General features: G+C 40.1%; 1 protein-coding gene across 3 annotated transcripts in view; it reads left to right on the top strand.

The window, feature by feature from the left end:
* Positions 1-19,999, top strand: part of GAK (cyclin G associated kinase) — a 799,358-nt gene that overhangs the window by 472,689 nt on the left and 306,670 nt on the right. For all 3 annotated transcript variants that reach the window (XM_053702755.1, XM_053702754.1, XM_053702753.1), the window contains exon 15: positions 659-792. In XM_053702755.1, coding sequence (XP_053558730.1) covers positions 659-792 — 134 coding nt within the window. The remainder of the gene's footprint in view (positions 1-658; positions 793-19,999) is intronic.

Here is a 19,999-nt window from a genome sequence, read left to right as displayed (position 1 = left end):
TTTATATTTTAGAGGGATGTTTTCTATAATGTCTGAAGTTAAATGATGTGGACTCCCAAGGACCTACATGTTGTTGTTCAAAACCTTCCTACAAAAACCAGGTCTCAGAATTCACATTTATTCAGTTATTTTTGACTTGTCCAAGCTAACGTGTTTATACATAAAATGAGGTATCACACATGGCTATGTGCATATTCTCCCGATGAGAATCTACTGTTCAAGGTTTCTAAGACATGCCTATGTATTATATGTATGTGTCTGGCTGTATGTCTATAGGCGTGTTGCCGTGATTAATATTTGATTTTGTTTGTTTTTTGTATGTTCTGAATACCTCAATAAAAATTATTTAAAAAAAAAAAAAAAAAGACTACACACACACTTTAATAATTGGATTTATTTCGTTTTTATTTTAGTGTCCCTTTAAAGAACTTTTCAACTCTACTTCAGACATTGTTGCAATCAAAAATTTCTGAATCACTTCCCAGCCATATTTGTTAATTCATACATTGTCTTTTTGTAGAAATACTTTCATTTGCGTTACTATGACTATTTGTGTAACAATATCTGTGGCAAATTATGTGCATAATGCATAGAAAATGCAAACCTCATGTAATGTTTAGAGAACATATGTGTACAACCTTTTTTATTTTTATTTCAGGATGGAAGAGCTGCATCTGCTGTTGTGGTTTGTTCCTTTCTGTGTTTCTGTCGCCTGTTTACTACAGCTGAGGCAGCTGTTTATATGTTTAGTATGAAACGCTCTCCACCTGGCATTTGGCCCTCTCACAAAAGGTAATTTTGTTTTTAAGGCGATACAGCACTTTACAAGTACACACTTGTCAGAAAGAGAGGTCTGCGTAAAGTTAATTCACAACACCCAACCGTATTTCTAGTTTGAAAAGGCCACAAACTAGTTGAATTTTAATCACATTTAATTTAGTTAAAAAAAAAAAAAGATATTTGCACAGAACTTTTAATACATTTACGAAAATTAACCCACATTTTAATATGTATAGCTTAGATGTGATTTTATTGAATCTCTCAAGTTTGTACGTAATTTCACAAAAGATAAAAATAACCAAAACAGGGGTAGTAGTTTCAGGTGTAATTTTTATAAAGACTTTTTTCCAGGAAAGGTGATTTGTGAAACCAACTTACAAGGTCAAGAGGTCAAGAGTACATGGGTTTTGCATAAAAAATGTCCGATGCACAGACTTGATGGACCTTCTGGTTCTTTTCTGTTCTGAAAAAGTTATCTATTTCTTAAACAGGGCTAAATTGTAAATTTTGTTTTAAGATTTTAATTGACGGCACAAACACAAAGTGTTTTCTTGCCTGAGTTTCTACTGCTGTTTAAGTTTCTTAAACTAGAATTCAATTCTAAGGAGTTTGTACTCAAACCACATTGCTACCCTAAATGTGTTTGTATGTTAACGTATTGGTTATACTTCTGTGCTTTAATTTGCACCATAAAGAATCATGTCAAGTTCAAACATGGGGGGAGGGGTCCACTCATGTCCGCTACAACATTGGTTACATGTTAACATCCCTTTTTATTAAGCCTAGAAACTGCAAAAAGAGAATACTGCCTTCATTCGCTGTATTTAGCTTTAAATGTGCAGATTTTATACTGCCTAAATTATCTAGATGAAAATAAATGCATAAATAGATGTGTTAGTCAGCATAGATAATTTAGGCAGTATAATATATCTGCACATTTAATGATAAATAAGGTGAATAAGAGCAGTATTTCTCCAACATAGGTGTGTCCGGTCCACAGCATCATCCTTACTTGTGGGATATTCTCTTCCCCAACAGGAAATGGCAAAGAGCCCAGCAAAGCTGGTCACATGATCCCTCCTAGGCTCCGCCTACCCCAGTCATTCTCTTTGCCGTTGTACAGGCAACATCTCCACGGAGATGGCTTAGAGTTTTTTAGTGTTTAACTGTTTAACATGTCTGAACTACCAGATAGACTGTGTTCTGAATGTGGGGAAGCCAGAATTCCTATTCATTTAAATAAATGTGATTTATGTGACAATGACAATGATGCCCAAGATGATTCCTCAAGTGAGGGGAGTAAGCATGGTACTGCATCATTCCCTCCTTCGTCTACACGAGTCTTGCCCACTCAGGAGGCCCCTAGTACATCTAGCGCGCCAATACTCCTTACTATGCAACAATTAACGGCTGTAATGGATAATTCTGTCAAAAACATTTTAGCCAAAATGAACACTTATCAGCGTAAGCGCGACTGCTCTGTTTTAGATACTGAAGAGCATGACGACGCTGATATTAATATTTCTGAAGGGCCCCTAACTCAGTCTGATGGGGCCAGGGAGGTTTTGTCTGAGGGAGAAATTACTGATTCAGGGAACATTTCTCAACAAGCTGAACCTGATGTGATTGCATTTAAATTTAAGTTGGAACATCTCCGCATTCTGCTTAAGGAGGTATTATCCACTCTGGATGATTGTGACAAGTTGGTCATCCCAGAGAAACTATGTAAAATGGACAAGTTCCTAGAGGTGCCGGGGCTCCCAGAAGCTTTTCCTATACCCAAGCGGGTGGCGGACATTGTTAATAAAGAATGGGAAAGGCCCGGTATTCCTTTCGTCCCTCCCCCCATATTTAAAAAATTGTTTCCTATGGTCGACCCCAGAAAGGACTTATGGCAGACAGTCCCCAAGGTCGAGGGAGCGGTTTCCACTTTAAACAAACGCACCACTATACCCATAGAGGATAGTTGTGCTTTCAAAGATCCTATGGATAAAAAATTAGAAGGTTTGCTTAAAAAGATGTTTGTTCAGCAGGGTTACCTTCTACAACCAATTTCATGCATTGTCCCTGTCGCTACAGCCGCATGTTTCTGGTTCGATGAGCTGATAAAGGCGGTCGACAGTGATTCTCCTCCTTATGAGGAGATTATGGACAGAATCAATGCTCTCAAATTGGCTAATTCTTTCACCCTAGACGCCACTTTGCAATTGGCTAGGTTAGCGGCTAAGAATTCTGGGTTTGCTATTGTGGCGCGCAGAGCGCTTTGGTTGAAATCTTGGTCGGCTGATGCGTCTTCCAAGAACAAGCTACTTATCATTCCTTTCAAGGGGAAAACGCTGTTTGGCCCTGACTTGAAAGAGATTATCTCGGATATCACTGGGGGTAAGGGCCACGCCCTTCCTCAGGATCGGCCTTTCAAGGCAAAAAATAAACCTAATTTTCGTCCCTTTCGTAGAAACGGACCAGCCCAAAGTGCTACGTCCTCTAAGCAAGAGGGTAATACTTCTCAAGCCAAGCCAGCTTGGAGACCAATGCAAGGCTGGAACAAGGGAAAGCAGGCCAAGAAACCTGCCACTGCTACCAAGACAGCATGAAATGTTGGCCCCCGATCCGGGACCGGATCTGGTGGGGGGCAGACTCTCTCTCTTCGCTCAGGCTTGGGCAAGAGATGTTCTGGATCCTTGGGCGCTAGAAATAGTCTCCCAAGGTTATCTTCTGGAATTCAAGGGACTTCCCCCAAGGGGGAGGTTCCACAGGTCTCAGTTGTCTTCAGACCACATAAAAAGACAGGCATTCTTACATTGTGTAGAAGACCTGTTAAAAATGGGAGTGATTCATCCCGTTCCATTAAGAGAACAAGGGATGGGGTTCTACTCCAATCTGTTTATAGTTCCCAAAAAAGAGGGAACGTTCAGACCAATCTTAGATCTCAAGATCTTAAACAAGTTTCTCAAGGTTCCATCGTTCAAGATGGAAACCATTCGAACTATTCTTCCTTCCATCCAGGAAGGTCAATTCATGACCACGGTGGATTTAAAGGATGCGTATCTACATATTCCTATCCACAAGGAACATCATCGGTTCCTGAGGTTCGCATTCCTGGACAAACATTACCAGTTCGTGGCGCTTCCTTTCGGATTAGCCACTGCTCCAAGGATTTTCACAAAGGTACTAGGGTCCCTTCTAGCTATGCTAAGACCAAGGGGCATTGCTGTAGTACCTTACTTGGACGACATTCTGATTCAAGCGTCGTCCCTTCCTCAAGCAAAGGCTCACACGGACATTGTCCTGGCCTTTCTCAGATCTCACGGATGGAAAGTGAACGTGGAAAAGAGTTCTCTATCTCCGTCAACAAGGGTTCCCTTCTTGGGAACAATAATAGACTCCTTAGAAATGAGGATTTTTCTGACAGAGGCCAGAAAAACAAAACTTCTAGACTCTTGTCGGATACTCCATTCCGTTCCTCTTCCTTCCATAGCTCAGTGCATGGAAGTGATCGGGTTGATGGTAGCGGCAATGGACATAGTTCCTTTTGCACGCATTCATCTAAGACCATTACAACTGTGCATGCTCAGTCAGTGGAATGGGGACTATACAGACTTGTCTCCGAAGATACAAGTAAATCAGAGGACCAGAGACTCACTCCGTTGGTGGCTGTCCCTGGACAACCTGTCACGAGGGATGACATTCCGCAGACCAGAGTGGGTCATTGTCACGACCGACGCCAGTCTGATGGGCTGGGGCGCGGTCTGGGGATCCCTGAAAGCTCAGGGTCTTTGGTCTCGGGAAGAATCTCTTCTACCGATAAATATTCTGGAACTGAGAGCGATATTCAATGCTCTCAAGGCTTGGCCTCAGCTAGCGAGGGCCAAGTTCATACGGTTTCAATCAGACAACATGACAACTGTTGCGTACATCAACCATCAGGGGGGAACAAGGAGTTCCCTGGCGATGGAAGAAGTGACCAAAATCATTCTATGGGCGGAGTCTCACTCCTGCCACCTGTCTGCTATCCACATCCCAGGAGTGGAAAATTGGGAAGCGGATTTTCTGAGTCGTCAGACATTGCATCCGGGGGAGTGGGAACTCCATCCGGAAATCTTTGCCCAAGTCACTCAGCTGTGGGGCATTCCAGACATGGATCTGATGGCCTCTCGTCAGAACTTCAAAGTTCCTTGCTACGGGTCCAGATCCAGGGATCCCAAGGCGGCTCTAGTGGATGCACTAGTAGCACCTTGGACCTTCAAACTAGCTTATGTGTTCCCGCCGTTTCCTCTCATCCCCAGGCTGGTAGCCAGGATCAATCAGGAGAGGGCGTCGGTGATCTTGATAGCTCCTGCGTGGCCACGCAGGACTTGGTACGCAGATCTGGTGAATATGTCATCGGCTCCTCCTTGGAAGCTACCTTTGAGACGAGACCTTCTTGTTCAGGGTCCGTTCGAACATCCGAATCTGGTTTCACTCCAGCTGACTGCTTGGAGATTGAACGCTTGATCTTATCGAAGCGAGGATTCTCAGATTCTGTTATCGATACTCTTGTTCAGGCCAGAAAGCCTGTAACTAGAAAGATTTACCACAAAATTTGGAAAAAATATATCTGTTGGTGTGAATCTAAAGGATTCCCTTGGGACAAGGTTAAGATTCCTAGGATTCTATCCTTCCTTCAAGAAGGATTGGAAAAAGGATTATCTGCAAGTTCCCTGAAGGGACAGATTTCTGCCTTGTCTGTGTTACTTCACAAAAAGCTGGCCGCTGTGCCAGATGTTCAAGCCTTTGTTCAGGCTCTGGTTAGAATTAAGCCTGTTTACAAACCTTTGACTCCTCCTTGGAGTCTCAATTTAGTTCTTTCAGTTCTTCAGGGGGTTCCGTTTGAACCCTTGCATTCCGTTGATATTAAGTTATTATCTTGGAAAGTTTTGTTTTTAGTTGCAATTTCTTCTGCTAGAAGAGTTTCAGAATTATCTGCTCTGCAGTGTTCTCCTCCTTATCTGGTGTTCCATGCAGATAAGGTGGTTTTACGTACTAAACCTGGTTTTCTTCCAAAAGTTGTTTCTAACAAAAACATTAACCAGGAGATTAGCGTACCTTCTCTGTGTCCGAAACCAGTTTCAAAGAAGGAACGTTTGTTGCACAATTTGGATGTTGTTCGCGCTCTAAAATTCTATTTAGATGCTACAAAGGATTTTAGACAAACATCTTCCTTGTTTGTTGTTTATTCCGGTAAAAGGAGAGGTCAAAAAGCAACTTCTACCTCTCTCTCTTTTTGGATTAAAAGCATCATCAGATTGGCTTACGAGACTGCCGGACGGCAGCCTCCCGAAAGAATCACAGCTCATTCCACTAGGGCTGTGGCTTCCACATGGGCCTTCAAGAACGAGGCTTCTGTTGATCAGATATGTAGGGCAGCGACTTGGTCTTCACTGCACACTTTTACCAAATTTTACAAGTTTGATACTTTTGCTTCTTCTGAGGCTATTTTTGGGAGAAAGGTTTTGCAAGCCGTGGTGCCTTCCATTTAGGTGACCTGATTTGCTCCCTCCCTTCATCCGTGTCCTAAAGCTTTGGTATTGGTTCCCACAAGTAAGGATGACGCCGTGGACCGGACACACCTATGTTGGAGAAAACAGAATTTATGTTTACCTGATAAATTACTTTCTCCAACGGTGTGTCCGGTCCACGGCCCGCCCTGGTTTTTTTAATCAGGTCTGATAATTTATTTTCTTTAACTACAGTCACCACGGTACCATATGGTTTCTCCTATGCAAATATTCCTCCTTAACGTCGGTCGAATGACTGGGGTAGGCGGAGCCTAGGAGGGATCATGTGACCAGCTTTGCTGGGCTCTTTGCCATTTCCTGTTGGGGAAGAGAATATCCCACAAGTAAGGATGACGCCGTGGACCGGACACACCGTTGGAGAAAGTAATTTATCAGGTAAACATAAATTCTGTTTTTCTTTTGGCAGTTTCTAGGCTTAATGAATTAGGATGTTCACATATAACCAGTGCTGTATCGGCAAGTGGGGACCACAAGAGCGAACACAACTTAGAGTCCATTGAAGATAGAAGCAAAACTATTGCTCACAGGAAGGTGAGGGGTACATTTAGGGAAATAAATCCCAATGGTGACGTCTGGGAATGTATACCTACTGCAGTCTGTCAAAAGGTTTATGATTCACTGCTACTTGATAATAACACTGCAAGAGTAGGGGTGAACTATAAAGAGGCATAATTGATGATTAAGTGCATTTACATATAGGTGTCCAGGTTTGTGACCCTTTTTGAGATTTATTCGATCTGACAGTTTTCCCTGTTCCTTAATTTTGAAACAGTTTTGTTCCAAACAATAGCATCAGAGGCAATATACATTAGTTATTTCAAAGGATTTAAAGAGATTGATTTGTAGCTACAAGCCACTAAGAATACACATCACTCCAGAAACATTACGAATAAATGCACAAAACCATTCTTATGCTTTTCAATCCATGCACTCTTATGATGGATTATCAGTGTTGCTGCTTGTGACCAGCAAAAAATGATTTTCTTTCATAATTGTAGTGAGAGTCCATGAGCCATTACTCCTGGGAATTCCACTCCTGACAACTAGGAGGAGGCAAAGATTCCCTAAACTCCAAGAGCATTTGACAACACTCCCACCTTATTGGAAACTAGTTTCATCTTTTCCTCCACAGGAGGAGGATTAAGAATGGAGGTGTTCCAGATGTTCTATGAGAGGGGTCCTCATACCGATTTCAGGCCCATTTTCCCGATTTCAGGCCCAAGTGCATGAGGGATTATTCTTATGCGTACAATGCGATTAGTTAGCGCACAAACAATTTTAACTTGTGCACGCAAAAACGTGCAATATTTATCAGGTGGATCCACACGCTATAATTTTCAAGCTCTTTTCAAATTGCGCCTTTAAGTGTCCTTGTATTTCTCTTTCACGCCATAAATCTTGCAAACTGACCAACGCGTGCATCTCTATTGACGCATCTATATCGCACACGTCTATCGCATCATAGATCATAGATGTGACTTTTTTTGCACATTTGTTTCTACTCTATATATTTGCATTTGTAATTGCACAATCTGATTTTAACTAGTTTCTAGGCTTCATTGCTTTTCACGTTAACGTCCTTACAATGCTATATAGAGGGGGCATATTTTTTCCCTTTCCACTAAAAGCTTGCCTTAAGGGGATAATAGTAGTTATTGCAGCCTAATTTTTTCATAAATTGTTTTGCCTTAAAGGAGCAGCCCTAATCTGCCTCTAATGTTACCATAGGAAGTAGTAACTGAGTCTGTTGAACACTTTTCTACCAAATCTAAGTGTGCTTATTGTAAGTAGCTTCTTCAGCTCATTTATGTGGCTCATGCTTAGATGTTTTTTATCACATACTGATCAATCTAATGATGTTTCTATGTGTATTAAAGCACCTATTTTCTCCTACTTACAGATGGATGCAGATGGCATACCCCCTGTAATGAAACAGTTTATTGCTACAGCCATTTCAAAGGCCTTGGCTGCACTACCGCTTTTAAATAAGTGAAAAAGGTTGGTTCAAATTTTACCTTCTACTAGTAATATAAGTACTGACCTACAAAATACTGAAGTATCTTCGAATGATAAGGATTCCTCTAACAGTGAGGCTCCCTCATCGGGCATAGAACCTTATAATTCCTCCTTTTTAATTAAAATTGAACATATTTGTTCTCTTTTAAAGGAAGTCTTAATCACTTTGGGAATGGAATAAGCTAAACCGTCTGATAAACCCTGTAATAGTTTGAATTCAGTATATAAAACTGTTGTTAATCTCCATAAGATTTTCCCAATACCGATGCTGTCTCTGATATGATTGCTAAAGAATGGTCTCAACCAGGTACCTCTCTTAAGCCTTCTTCAAGGTTTAAGAAACTATATCCTTTACCTGCTGCTAACTTAGACGTATGGGAAACAGTTCCCAAAGTTGATGGGGCTAAGTGCACTACTATTCCTCCAGAAGACAATACTTCTTTTAGAGACCCTTTAGATAGAAAACTTGAATCATATCTAAGAAGGGCATATTTACATACTGGCTTTATTCTTAGACCAGCCATATCTATTGCTGACGTAGCTGTTGCTTCTACTTTCTGGTTATCCAGTCTAGCTCAGCAGTTGTCTTCTGAATGTTCTAATTTACTTCAATATGCAAATAGTTTTATTTGCAATGCAGTATTTGATATCATGAAAGTTAACATAAAAAATATGTTTTAAGACATAAAGCTCTTCTGGTAAGGATAGCTAAAGTCATAGAATGCTGATATGGTATCTAAAATTAGATTACTATCTCTTTCTTTCCAAAGAAAGGAATTATTTGGGTCTCAACTGGATTCTATTATTTCTACCATTACTTGAAGTAATGGAGTTTTCCTTCTTCAGGACAAAAAGTAAAAAGGGAAATATTAAACACTGATTGTTTTTCTTCCTTTTGTCAGAACAGAGAACAGAAAACGGACTCTTCCACCAAACCCTCTGGCTTAGTCTGGAGTCCATCTTCAAATTGAAATAAATCCAAGCAGAATAAGAAACCTTATCCAGCCTATAAGACCTCATGAAGGTACGGCCCCCAACCCAGTACTACTGGTAGGGGCAGATTCCAGTGACGTGCAGTAAAGCGTTTTGGCATCAAGCCGTAATCATAGCCTGAAGTGCTTGGTGTCACACCGGTTTAAATAATCACACATTATCCCATAGGTTAATTAAAACATGAAAAACACCCACTCTCCTATGTGTAACCAATGTTAACCCTTACTGGCCCATCTAGGTCCCAGCTTACCCAATTGCCTATATACAAAGAAGCAGTATGACAAAATAAGAGACAAGTCATGTTGGGGGTTACAATCTCATGAATATAAAATACCATTGTTAACATCATAACTTGATGGCGAATAAAGAACTTCTAAGACATGTTAATATACTAAGATAAATTGAATCAATGGGAAGGATTATTACCATCGCCTAATGGTTATAAAATGACATTATAATAACACATATCAAATATCAAAGAAACAGATACACTTCTAAATACTGCATTTGTTTGATAAAGTGTGAGCTAGAATAAGGTATACATACCTATTATCAGGGAAATATTGTACCTATTTCCACAAGTTCCTAATATCATATTTGGAGTTGAGGCCATTAGGAATGCTAGTTCCCAATGTGAAAATCCAAAATGCTTCCCTCAACTCCAAAATACGATCCAGGGAGCACCCCCTTTTAGGTTTCACAACTCTTTCAATCGCACCACGAAAAGGTAGCAAGATTACCACCATGGAAAACTCCAAAGTGCTGTACGACAGGGGTGGTAGACCTAGCCACCTTAAAAGAAGAAAGATGCTCTCTAATTCTGGTGTTGACATCTCTAGAGGTGAGCCCCACATATTGGACTTTGCTTTGAGAGCAATCCAGCAGGTAGATCACGTACTTGAAAGTACAGTTTAAACATGATTTAATGCTATATGTTTTCCCAGTAACACAGCTAGAAAAAGTGTTGGAAATTTTGACATATTCACATGGTTTACATTTAGCATGGCCACATTTGTACATACCCTGGTGCTTCAGCCATGAGTCGGAGATAACAGGGATCCTAATGTAGGACCCTTTTTATATGAACACCTAAGTCCATTTCCTACAGTCTCTACCAGTCTGTCGTCTGCTTTAAGTATCTGAAAGTGTAGAGACAGTAGAAAATGGATTTAGGTGTTTTAGGTGTTCATATAAAAAGGGTCCTACTTTAGGATCCCTGTTATCTCCGACTCTGTTGCCTGTGAAGGATAGTAATGCTAGTTCATGGCTGAAGCACCAGGGTATGTACAAATGTGGCCATGCTAAATGTAAGTGAATAATAAAAGTTTGTTTGTAAATTCAATCAAATGTTTCTCCAATATAGATGAGCAATGTACAATATAAATCAATTGGCAATTGCTTTAACCCGCCAAACAATCCTCCAACGAGGCAGAGACACTGCAGAACCACTTCTAGTAAATTATAATAAACACTTTGTGGTAGATTCACGCTTCTGACGTGGGGGGAGGACCTCCGCTATTCCTGCGGTGCGAAGAGAGCTATACTCCCTACCTCCCTCACCATCTGTAACAGCGTGTCTCCAATCTCTGTGTCAGCTCGTGTCCAATTCCTTGGCACTCTCAGTGACGTCAACACTGGTGCCTGAAACCTGAAGCCTGTGAGAGGAAGCCGGTGGTGCTGGCAAAATATTGTTCTGTACCTTGAACAGAGTATCCGGATCTGCTGAGAAATTCAAGATGCAGCAAGAAAGGAAAGTCGATCCACTCCCAAAAGGTAAAAACATCCAAACTTTAATCAAAAGATCTTTAAAAATAGATGATGCCGGGAGCACCTTACAGAGTATAATCATAGCAGACATAGCACTGGGCTTACGCGTTTCGGCTTAGTGAGCTGTAATCATAGCCTGGTGTGCTAAGCCTTGTCATACAATTTAAAATGCAAAGGTTATTCTACTATTGGCTAATTGTTTAAACCTGTTAAAACAATTGAACGTCTACTAAGAAGATTTTTAACCCTCTAAGTATTGAAAACAGAAAAAGAACACAAAGCTGCATTATCAAAATGTATACAATATTGTACTATTGAAGCCTTAGATACTATTGTCTATGTATCCCTGTATGCTATAATAGACTTATTCAAATTGTGATTTGTCTTTCCATAGTACACATGTCGTTTTTATATATATATATATATATATATATATATATATATATATATATATATATATATATATATATATATATAAAATAGATTGTAAACTATTGTCACTTTTAAGCTTGTTTATAGAAATATATGTAATGGATTGAAAACATTTGTCACCCCTGGGCTTACAAATTTCATAGATGAGAAAACTCAATTTTATATTTGATATTAATTAAGACCCCAAACAATGATAAATGCACAATCCAATACCAAGTACATATGGACATAAAATTACACATGGAAAACATATTAAAGATGTGAAACATATAGTTGTTGTCAAAGGAATATCCACTGGTTTCCTATAACTATTTGTGACTGTAACATCATAATACAAGACTATGATCATTACACAGATTGAAACTCAAGATAACCAAAATGCATATACAATGACAACAACTATATGTTTCACATGTTTCACATGTTTAATATGTTTTCCATGTGTCTAATTTTATGTCCATATGTACTTGGTATTGGATTGTGCATTTATCATTGTTTGGGGTCTTAATTAATATCAAATATAAAATTGAGTTTTCCCATGCTAAATGTAAACCTTGTGAATATGTCAAAATTTCCAATACTTTTTCTAGCTGTATAACTGGGAAAACATATAGCATTAAATCATGTTTAAACTGTACTTTCAAGTACGTGATCTACCTGCTGGATTGCTCTCAATGCAAAGTCCAATATGTGGGGCTCACATCTAGAGATGTCAACACCAGAATTAGAGAGCATCTTTCTTCTTTTAAGGTGGCTAGGTCTACCACCCCTGTCGTACAGCACTGGAGTTTTCCATGGTGGTAATCTTTCTACCTTTTCAGGGTGTGTGATTGAAAGAGTTGTGAAACCTAAAAGGGGGGGCTCCCTGGATCGTATTTTGGAGTTGAGGGAAGCATTTTGGATTTTCACATTGGGAACTAGGATTCCTAATGGCCTCAACTCCAAATATGATATTATGAACTTCTGGAAATAGGTACAATATTTCCCTGATAATAGTTTGGATACCTTATTCTACCTTATTCTCACACTGCATCAAACAAATGCAGTATTTAGAAGTGTATCTGTTTCTTTGATATTTGATATGTTTGTGTAGTGAGTGTGTGTGTGTGTATATGTATGTTTGTGTAGTGTATGTGTGTGTGTATGAATATGTATGTTTGTGTAGTGAGTGTGTATGTAGAGTGTGTGTATGTTTGTGTAGTGTATGTGTGTGTGTGTATGAATATGTATGTTTGTGTAGTGTATGTGTGTGTGTATGAATATGTATGTTTGTGTAGTGTGTGTGTGTATGAATATGTATGTTTGTGTAGTGTGTGTGTGTGTATGAATATGTATGTTTGTGTAGTGTGTGTGTGTGTATGAATATGTATGTTTGTGTAGTGTGTGTGTGTGTATGAATATGTATGTTTGTGTAGTGTGTGTGTATGAATATGTATGTTTGTGTAGTGTATGTGTGTGTGTGTATGAATATGTATGTTTGTGTAGTGTGTGTGTGTATGAATATGTATGTTTGTGTAGTGTGTGTGTGTGTGTGTGTATGAATATGTATGTTTGTGTAGTGTGTGTGTGTGTATGAATATGTATGTTTGTGTAGTGTATGTGTTTGTGTGTATGAATATGTATGTTTGTGTAGTGTATGTGTGTGTGTGTATGAATATGTATGTTTGTGTAGTGAGTGTGTGTATATGTGTGTGAGAATGTGTAAGTATGCATATGATGAACATTACAGTGGTCACTATTATTTTTTCAAGAAATCTTTTTTTTTTTTACACACTAAATGACTGCCTTGCTGTATTTCCCTGTTCTCCCCCCCCCCCACAAACATAATACCTCCCTTACTAGCCCAGCAGAGGATGAGCATGCAATGGAATGTTTAAAAAGACAGATGATTTACAATGTGCATTTAATCCCTGTCTGTTAGTTAGATGAGGCTGAGAGGATCCTTGGTGGATAGGAAATGAAAGTCAATGAGAAAAGACAGGTTGGGAGGGGGTTAACAGAAAAAGGACCAATAACACCCAGGCTGAGAAAAAAAGGAGACATCAAAATTACATTTTGAATTGGAGAACAAAAGTGCTAAAAATAGCGGTAGAACACTGCACTGACACTGTTATACAATAGTATTCCAGTCTGACTTACAACCCCACACACACATACCTCGTATATTATCCCCTGAACCGCTGTAACTGTTCTTAATATGAGGATAGGAATGCAGCATGGGGAGAGCACACAAGATTAGAATCAGTCCCCTCACCCCACACCACCGTTCAGTGCACTGCAACTAACACGGGCCGTGTTACAAAGCCCCAGCTACCCCCTTTACAGCTGCCGGCTCTGACTGTGTTTACTTTGTAATTAATTTGCACTTATCTGTTATCTGGCAAATAGCAAACTTGTCTTCCTGCTCCTGTCTGACTCTTCTCTCCACTTCTCACCGGCAGCAGCTCTCCTCACAGGCATCAGGCTCACATGTGACGTCACTTGCCTGTCAGCTCTCTTCCTGCTCAGAATCTGGCACCGGACTGCTGATTGGCTCCCGAGGCTTCTTACAGAAATGCCTCTTTTGGGAGCGGTATGGGCTGGAAAGAGCCTTAAGCACCGCTTGCACATACAAACATATAGAAAGCCATCCATATTGCGCAATGGAGAGGAGCTGAACGACTCACAGCCTCTCCTTCATTGCGCAATATGGATGGCAATGCGCAATTGACATCGCTCAAATGTGGAGGGGGTTGAGTGGGCATTCTGGGGGGTGTTGGTGGGGTAAAAGAAGTACAGTTTATTATTTTTTGTTTAATAAACTTAAGAATTAATTTTTTAGACATTTTAAAAGTGTAATACCCACATAGGACAGGGGAGGCGGTGCCTCACCTGCCTTCTATAACAGCACGTCACTGGCAGATTCTTGATTAGAATCTGTCCAAAATCCCTGGATTCAAAGCATTATTTCTCAGGTATATCGAATTGGATTCAGAATACGACCAGGATGGATTTTTCTCACTCATATTCCAGAACATCCTATGAAAGCTCAGGCTTTTCTCTAATCTGTCTCAGATCTGGGAAAAATGGGAGTAATTGTTCCAGTTCCTTTACAGAAACAGGGTATGGGATTTTCTTTCATGTAATTGGCAAGAGTCCATGAGCTAGTGACGTATGGGATATACATTCCTACCAGGAGGGGCAAAGTTCCCAAACCTCAAAATGCCTATAAATACACCCCCCACCACACTCACAATTCAGTTTTACAAACTTTGCCTCCTATGGAGGTAGTGAAGTAAGTTTGTGCTGGATTTCTACGTTGATATGCGCTTCTCAGCATGCTGAAGCCCGGTTCCTCTCAGAGTGCAGTGAATGACAGAGGGATCTGAAGGGAGTATTACCTATTGAATACAATGGTCATCCTAACAGGGATCTATTTCATAGTTTCTCTGTTATCGGTCGTAGAGATTCATCTCCTACCTCCCTTTTCAGATCGACGATATACTATATACTCTTATATACCATTACCTCTACTGATTCTCGTTTCAGTACAGGTTTGGCTATCTGCTTTATGTAGATGAGTGTCTTTTAGTAATTATGTTTCCTTTTATTTAAGACACACTCAGCTATGGTTTGGCACTTTATATGTAAAGTTCTAAATATATGTTTTGTACTTATTTGCCATGATTCAGGTTAATCAGTATATTTCCTTTTTGCAGACTGTCAGTTTCATTTTGGGAAATGCATATAAAAAAAAAATTCTTACCTGAAATTTTCAAATTGACTCTCTTTTCTAAATTGCGGGCTGTTAGGCTCGTGGGAGAGCGCAAAATGCTATAATTTATTGCGTCATTCTTGGAGCGAGACTTTTTTGGCGCGAGAATTAGGTTTTTTGACGTAATTTCGTCATTTCTGGCGTCTTAGTTGGTGCCGAGAGTTTTCACGTAGTCATCTGACGCTCGTGTTTGTTGCAGATGTTCTTGGCGCCAAAAAATATTTTGTCAGTTGTGGGCGTCATACTTGGCGCCAGATTTTTGACATTATTTAAGTCTTTATTTCATTTTGCTTCTGGTTTCCAGAGGCTTATTTTGTTTGCAATTTTTCCCATTCCTGAAACTGTCATGTAAGGAAATTGATAATTTTGCTTTATATGTTATTTTTTCTATTACATATTGCAAGATGTCTCAATCTGACCCTGTCTCAGAATCTACTACTGGAATCCTGCTGCCTGATGTCGGTTCTACCAAAGCTAAGTGCATTTGTTGTAAACTTGTAGTAACTGTTCCTCCGGCTGTAGTTTGTGTTAGTTGTCATGATAAACTTTCAAATGCAGACAATATTTCCATTAGTAGTAATCCATTACCTGTTGTTGTTCCTTCAACATCTAATGCTCAGGATATTCCTGTTAATGTAAGAGAATTTGTTTCTAATTCCATTCAGAAGGCTTTGTCTCTCATACCACCTTCTAATAAACGTAAAAGGTCTTTTAAAACTTCTCATAAAATTTATGAATTTTTAAATGACCGACAGCATTCTGATTTATCTATCTCTGATGAGGATCTATCTGGTTCAGAAGATTCTGCCTTAGATATTGACCCTGACAAATCTTCATACTTATTTTAAATGGTGTATATTCGTTCCTTATTAAAAGAGATGTTGATTGCATTAGATATGGAGGAGACTAGTCCTCTTGATATTAAAACCAGTAAACGTTTAAATTCTGTTTTTAAAACTCATGTAGTTATTTCAGAGGTTTTTCCAGTTCCTGATGCTATTTCAGATGTAATTTCTAGGGAATGGATTAGATTAGGTACTTCTTTTACTCCTTCTTCAAGGTTTAAGAAACTGTATCCTTTGCCGACTGATAGATTGGAGTTTTGGGAAAAGATCCCCAAAGATGATGGGGCCATCTCTACTCTTGCTAAACGTACTACTATTCCTACGGCAGATAGTACTTCTTTTAAATACCCTTTAGATAGGAAACTTGAATCTTATCTAAGGAAGGCTTATTTATGTTCAGGTCATCTTCTTAGGCCTGCTATTTCTTTGGCTGATGTTGCTGCTGCTTCAACTTTTTTGGAAACTTTAACACAACAAGTACCCGATCATAATGTGTATAGCATTGTTAAGCTAATTCAACATGCTAATTTCATTTGTGATGCCATTTTTTATATTATTAGAATTGATGTCCGATATATGTCTTTAGCTATATTAGCTAGAAGAGCTTTATGGCTTAAATCTTGGAATGCTGATATGACTTCTAAATCAACGTTGCTATCTCTCCCTTTCCAAGGTAATAAATTATTTGGTTCTCAATTGGATTCTATTATTTCAACTGTCACTGGGGGGGAAGGGAACTTTTTTGCCTCAGGATAAAAAAATCTAAGAGTAAATTTAAGGCTGCTAACCATTTTTGTTCCTTTCGTCAAAATAAGGAACAGAAACCTGACCCTTCCCCTAAGGGAACGGTTTCCAATTGGAAGCCTTCTCCAGTCTGGAATAAATCCAAGCCATTTAAAAGATCTAAATCAGCCCCCAAGTCCGCATGAAGGTGCGGCCCTCATTCCAGCGCAGCTGGTAGGGGGCAGACTAAGATTTTACAAGGATTTTTGGATCAATTCAATCCAAAATCATTGGATTGAGAACATTGTTTCTCAAGGGTACAGAATAGGTTTCAAAGTAAGACCGCCTGTGAGAAGTTTCTTTCTCGCATGCATTCCAGTGAACCCAGTAAAGGCTCAGGCTTTCCTGAAGTGTGTTTCAGACCTGGAGTTATCTGGGGTAATTGTGCCAGTTCCTTTTCAGGAACGGGGTTTGGGGTTTTATTCAAATCTGTTCATTGTTCCAAAGAAGGAGAATTCTTTCAGACCAGTTCTGGATCTAAAAATTTTGAATCATTATGTAAGAATACCTACATTCAAAATGGTGACTATAAGGACTATTCTGCCTTTTGTTCAGCAAGGGCATTAAATGTCTACAATAGACTTACAGGATGCATATCTTCATATTCCGATTCATCCAGATCACTATCAGTTCCTGAGATTCTCTTTTCAAGACAAGCATTACCAATTTGTTGCTCTTCCTTTTGGCCTAGCAACAGCTTCAAGGATCTTTTCAAAGGTTCTCGGTGCCCTACTCTCTGTAATCAGACAGCGGGGTATTGCAGTGTTTCCTTATTTGGAGGATATCTTGGTACTTGCTCAGTCTTTATGTTCTGCAGAATCTCACACGAATCAACTAGTGTTGTTTCTTCAAAGACATGGTTGGAGGATCAATTTACCAAAAAGTTTTTTGATTCCTCAGACAAGGGTAACCTTTTTAGGTTTCCAAATAGATTCAGTATCCATGACTTTGTCTCTAACAGACAAGAGACGTCTGAAATTAGTTGCAGCTGGTCGGAACCTTCAGTCTCAATAATTCCCTTCACAGCTATGTGCATGGAGGTTTTAGGTCTCATGAGTGCAGCATCGGACGCGATCCCCTTTGCTCGTTTTCACATGAGACCTCTTCAGCTTTGTATGCTGAACCAATGGTGCAGGGATTATACAAAGATAGCACAATTAATATCCTTAAATCCCAATGTTCGACTATCTATGACTTGGTGGTTACATCACCATCGTTTAGTTCAAGGGGCCTCTTTTGTTCGTCCAGCCTGGACTGTGATCACAACAGATGCGAGTCTTTCAGGTTGGGGAGCTGTCTGGGGATCTCTGACAGTGCAGGGGGTTTGGAAATCTCAAGAGGCGAGATTACCAATCAATATTTTGGAACTCTGTGCGATTCTCAGAGCTCTTCAGTTTTGGCCTCTTCCGAAGAGAGAACCGTTTGTTTTCAGACAGACTATGTCATTGGTGATAGTACAGATAAGGGGAGCTTATAGTGTTCTTAATAAAATATAAATCTATAGATTATATTGCAATCTGTGTACAGGGTTGCGTTAATATCTTAGTGTGTTATTATCAATGTAATTTTAGTGTTACTCATATATTTGGTGAGATAGTGATACTTATTCTCAAAATCAGTTTACTCGATGGCCAGCGCTCAGCTTGAACAGACGCATAGACCCTGAGCTCCAGCTATTAATCTATATTATACCTGAGTTTTGGAGCTTATTTTGCACCAAAGGTGTTGTTTTCACTTTAACTGAGCCCTATAACAGCCAAGGAGTTATTTGGTACTTAAGATCTGGTTTATTTAGCCGCAACGAAGCGAAAGATTGAAGTTTAGCTGACCTCTGGGCCTGCACGAAAGAACAGCGCCCTGGGCACTATACAGCAAGACTGCAGTGGGTATGCCCTGAACTGATCTCACGAGGAAGGGGCTGATTGACTAAAATTTCTAGGAACATGGAAGGGCTACTTGTGACACTGCAAAATTGGATGGCTGATTTTGAGGACAGGATGAACCAAAGATTTGACCGCCTCCTATCTGTTATGGCGGATACACATGCAGGGGTTACCATTGAGGACCCGACGGTGACATCATGTGCAGCTCTGTGCGCACAGTGCAGCGATGTACCGGAGGATACAATTCCACCTCCGGCTGTCCTGGTGCACATCACAGACTCGGCGACTGGTGGAGCCCCTGTGGCCCTGTCCGGGACAGCTTTCTTGGTCCTCATGACTCGTGGGAGCTCATACTGCTATGACGTTGTGTTCACGGTGCCTCAGGAGACTGCACGTCAGAGTCCAATCGATCCCCATGTGAATGGCAGCTTGGGGCTAAACCCGGTGGAAATCATATACCAGAGGTCACTGGATCCCTCTGTTGCCTCGGTGAGGCTGCATCGTGTGAAAGCTGGTGTGGGCTGAGTGTTCATACTGATGATGTGGGAGCACGAGATGCACCCTCTCCCCAGCAACCGCTAAATTCAACAACCTGACTTTGCCCTGTAGCTGCACTCCTACATGACGACCGTAAGGTCTGAGTTGATAGTTGCAGCCTTATGACCATCCTGTTTTATGGCTTTCTCCCGGTGTGTGCTAGCCAAAAGGTGATGAGGGACTCTCTCTCTTGTAAGACTATTTGCCTACCTCTGGATCTAAATAGATCATTGTACAGTCTTCACTTCATTTGGATAACTGCTATTGCTACCCCCTAACTTTCCTTGTTATTTTCTATTACACTATGCAGTATTCCAAGCTCGAGCAAAGCCTCAAGGAAAAATGGATATTCCTAGCCCGATAAGTTAATGTGTGCTTGTGGGGGGGTCTGTGGAGTCATACATCAAGTTTCAGTTAGGGAGTTGCAATACATAAATTCTTAGATAAGTGACCAACTCAAAAGCAGTTAACTGCATGCGATGATGCTTCAAGCATTGCTATGTTTTCATTTCAGGTGGAAATTTACTGTTGTGTGCCCATTGACCCCCCTTGTTATTTATTATTAGGCTGAAGTATTAAGATAGTTTCTAAGTATTTACCTGCTTCACTGCTTTCCATGTATAATTCTATTGTATGTGTGTGATTACATAT

This window comes from Bombina bombina, chromosome 2 (assembly GCF_027579735.1).
Source record: "Bombina bombina isolate aBomBom1 chromosome 2, aBomBom1.pri, whole genome shotgun sequence".
Classification (NCBI taxonomy): domain Eukaryota; kingdom Metazoa; phylum Chordata; class Amphibia; order Anura; family Bombinatoridae; genus Bombina; species Bombina bombina.
The sequence above is the reverse complement of the archived record's forward strand: the minus strand, read 5'-3'. Positions and strand labels throughout refer to the sequence as shown.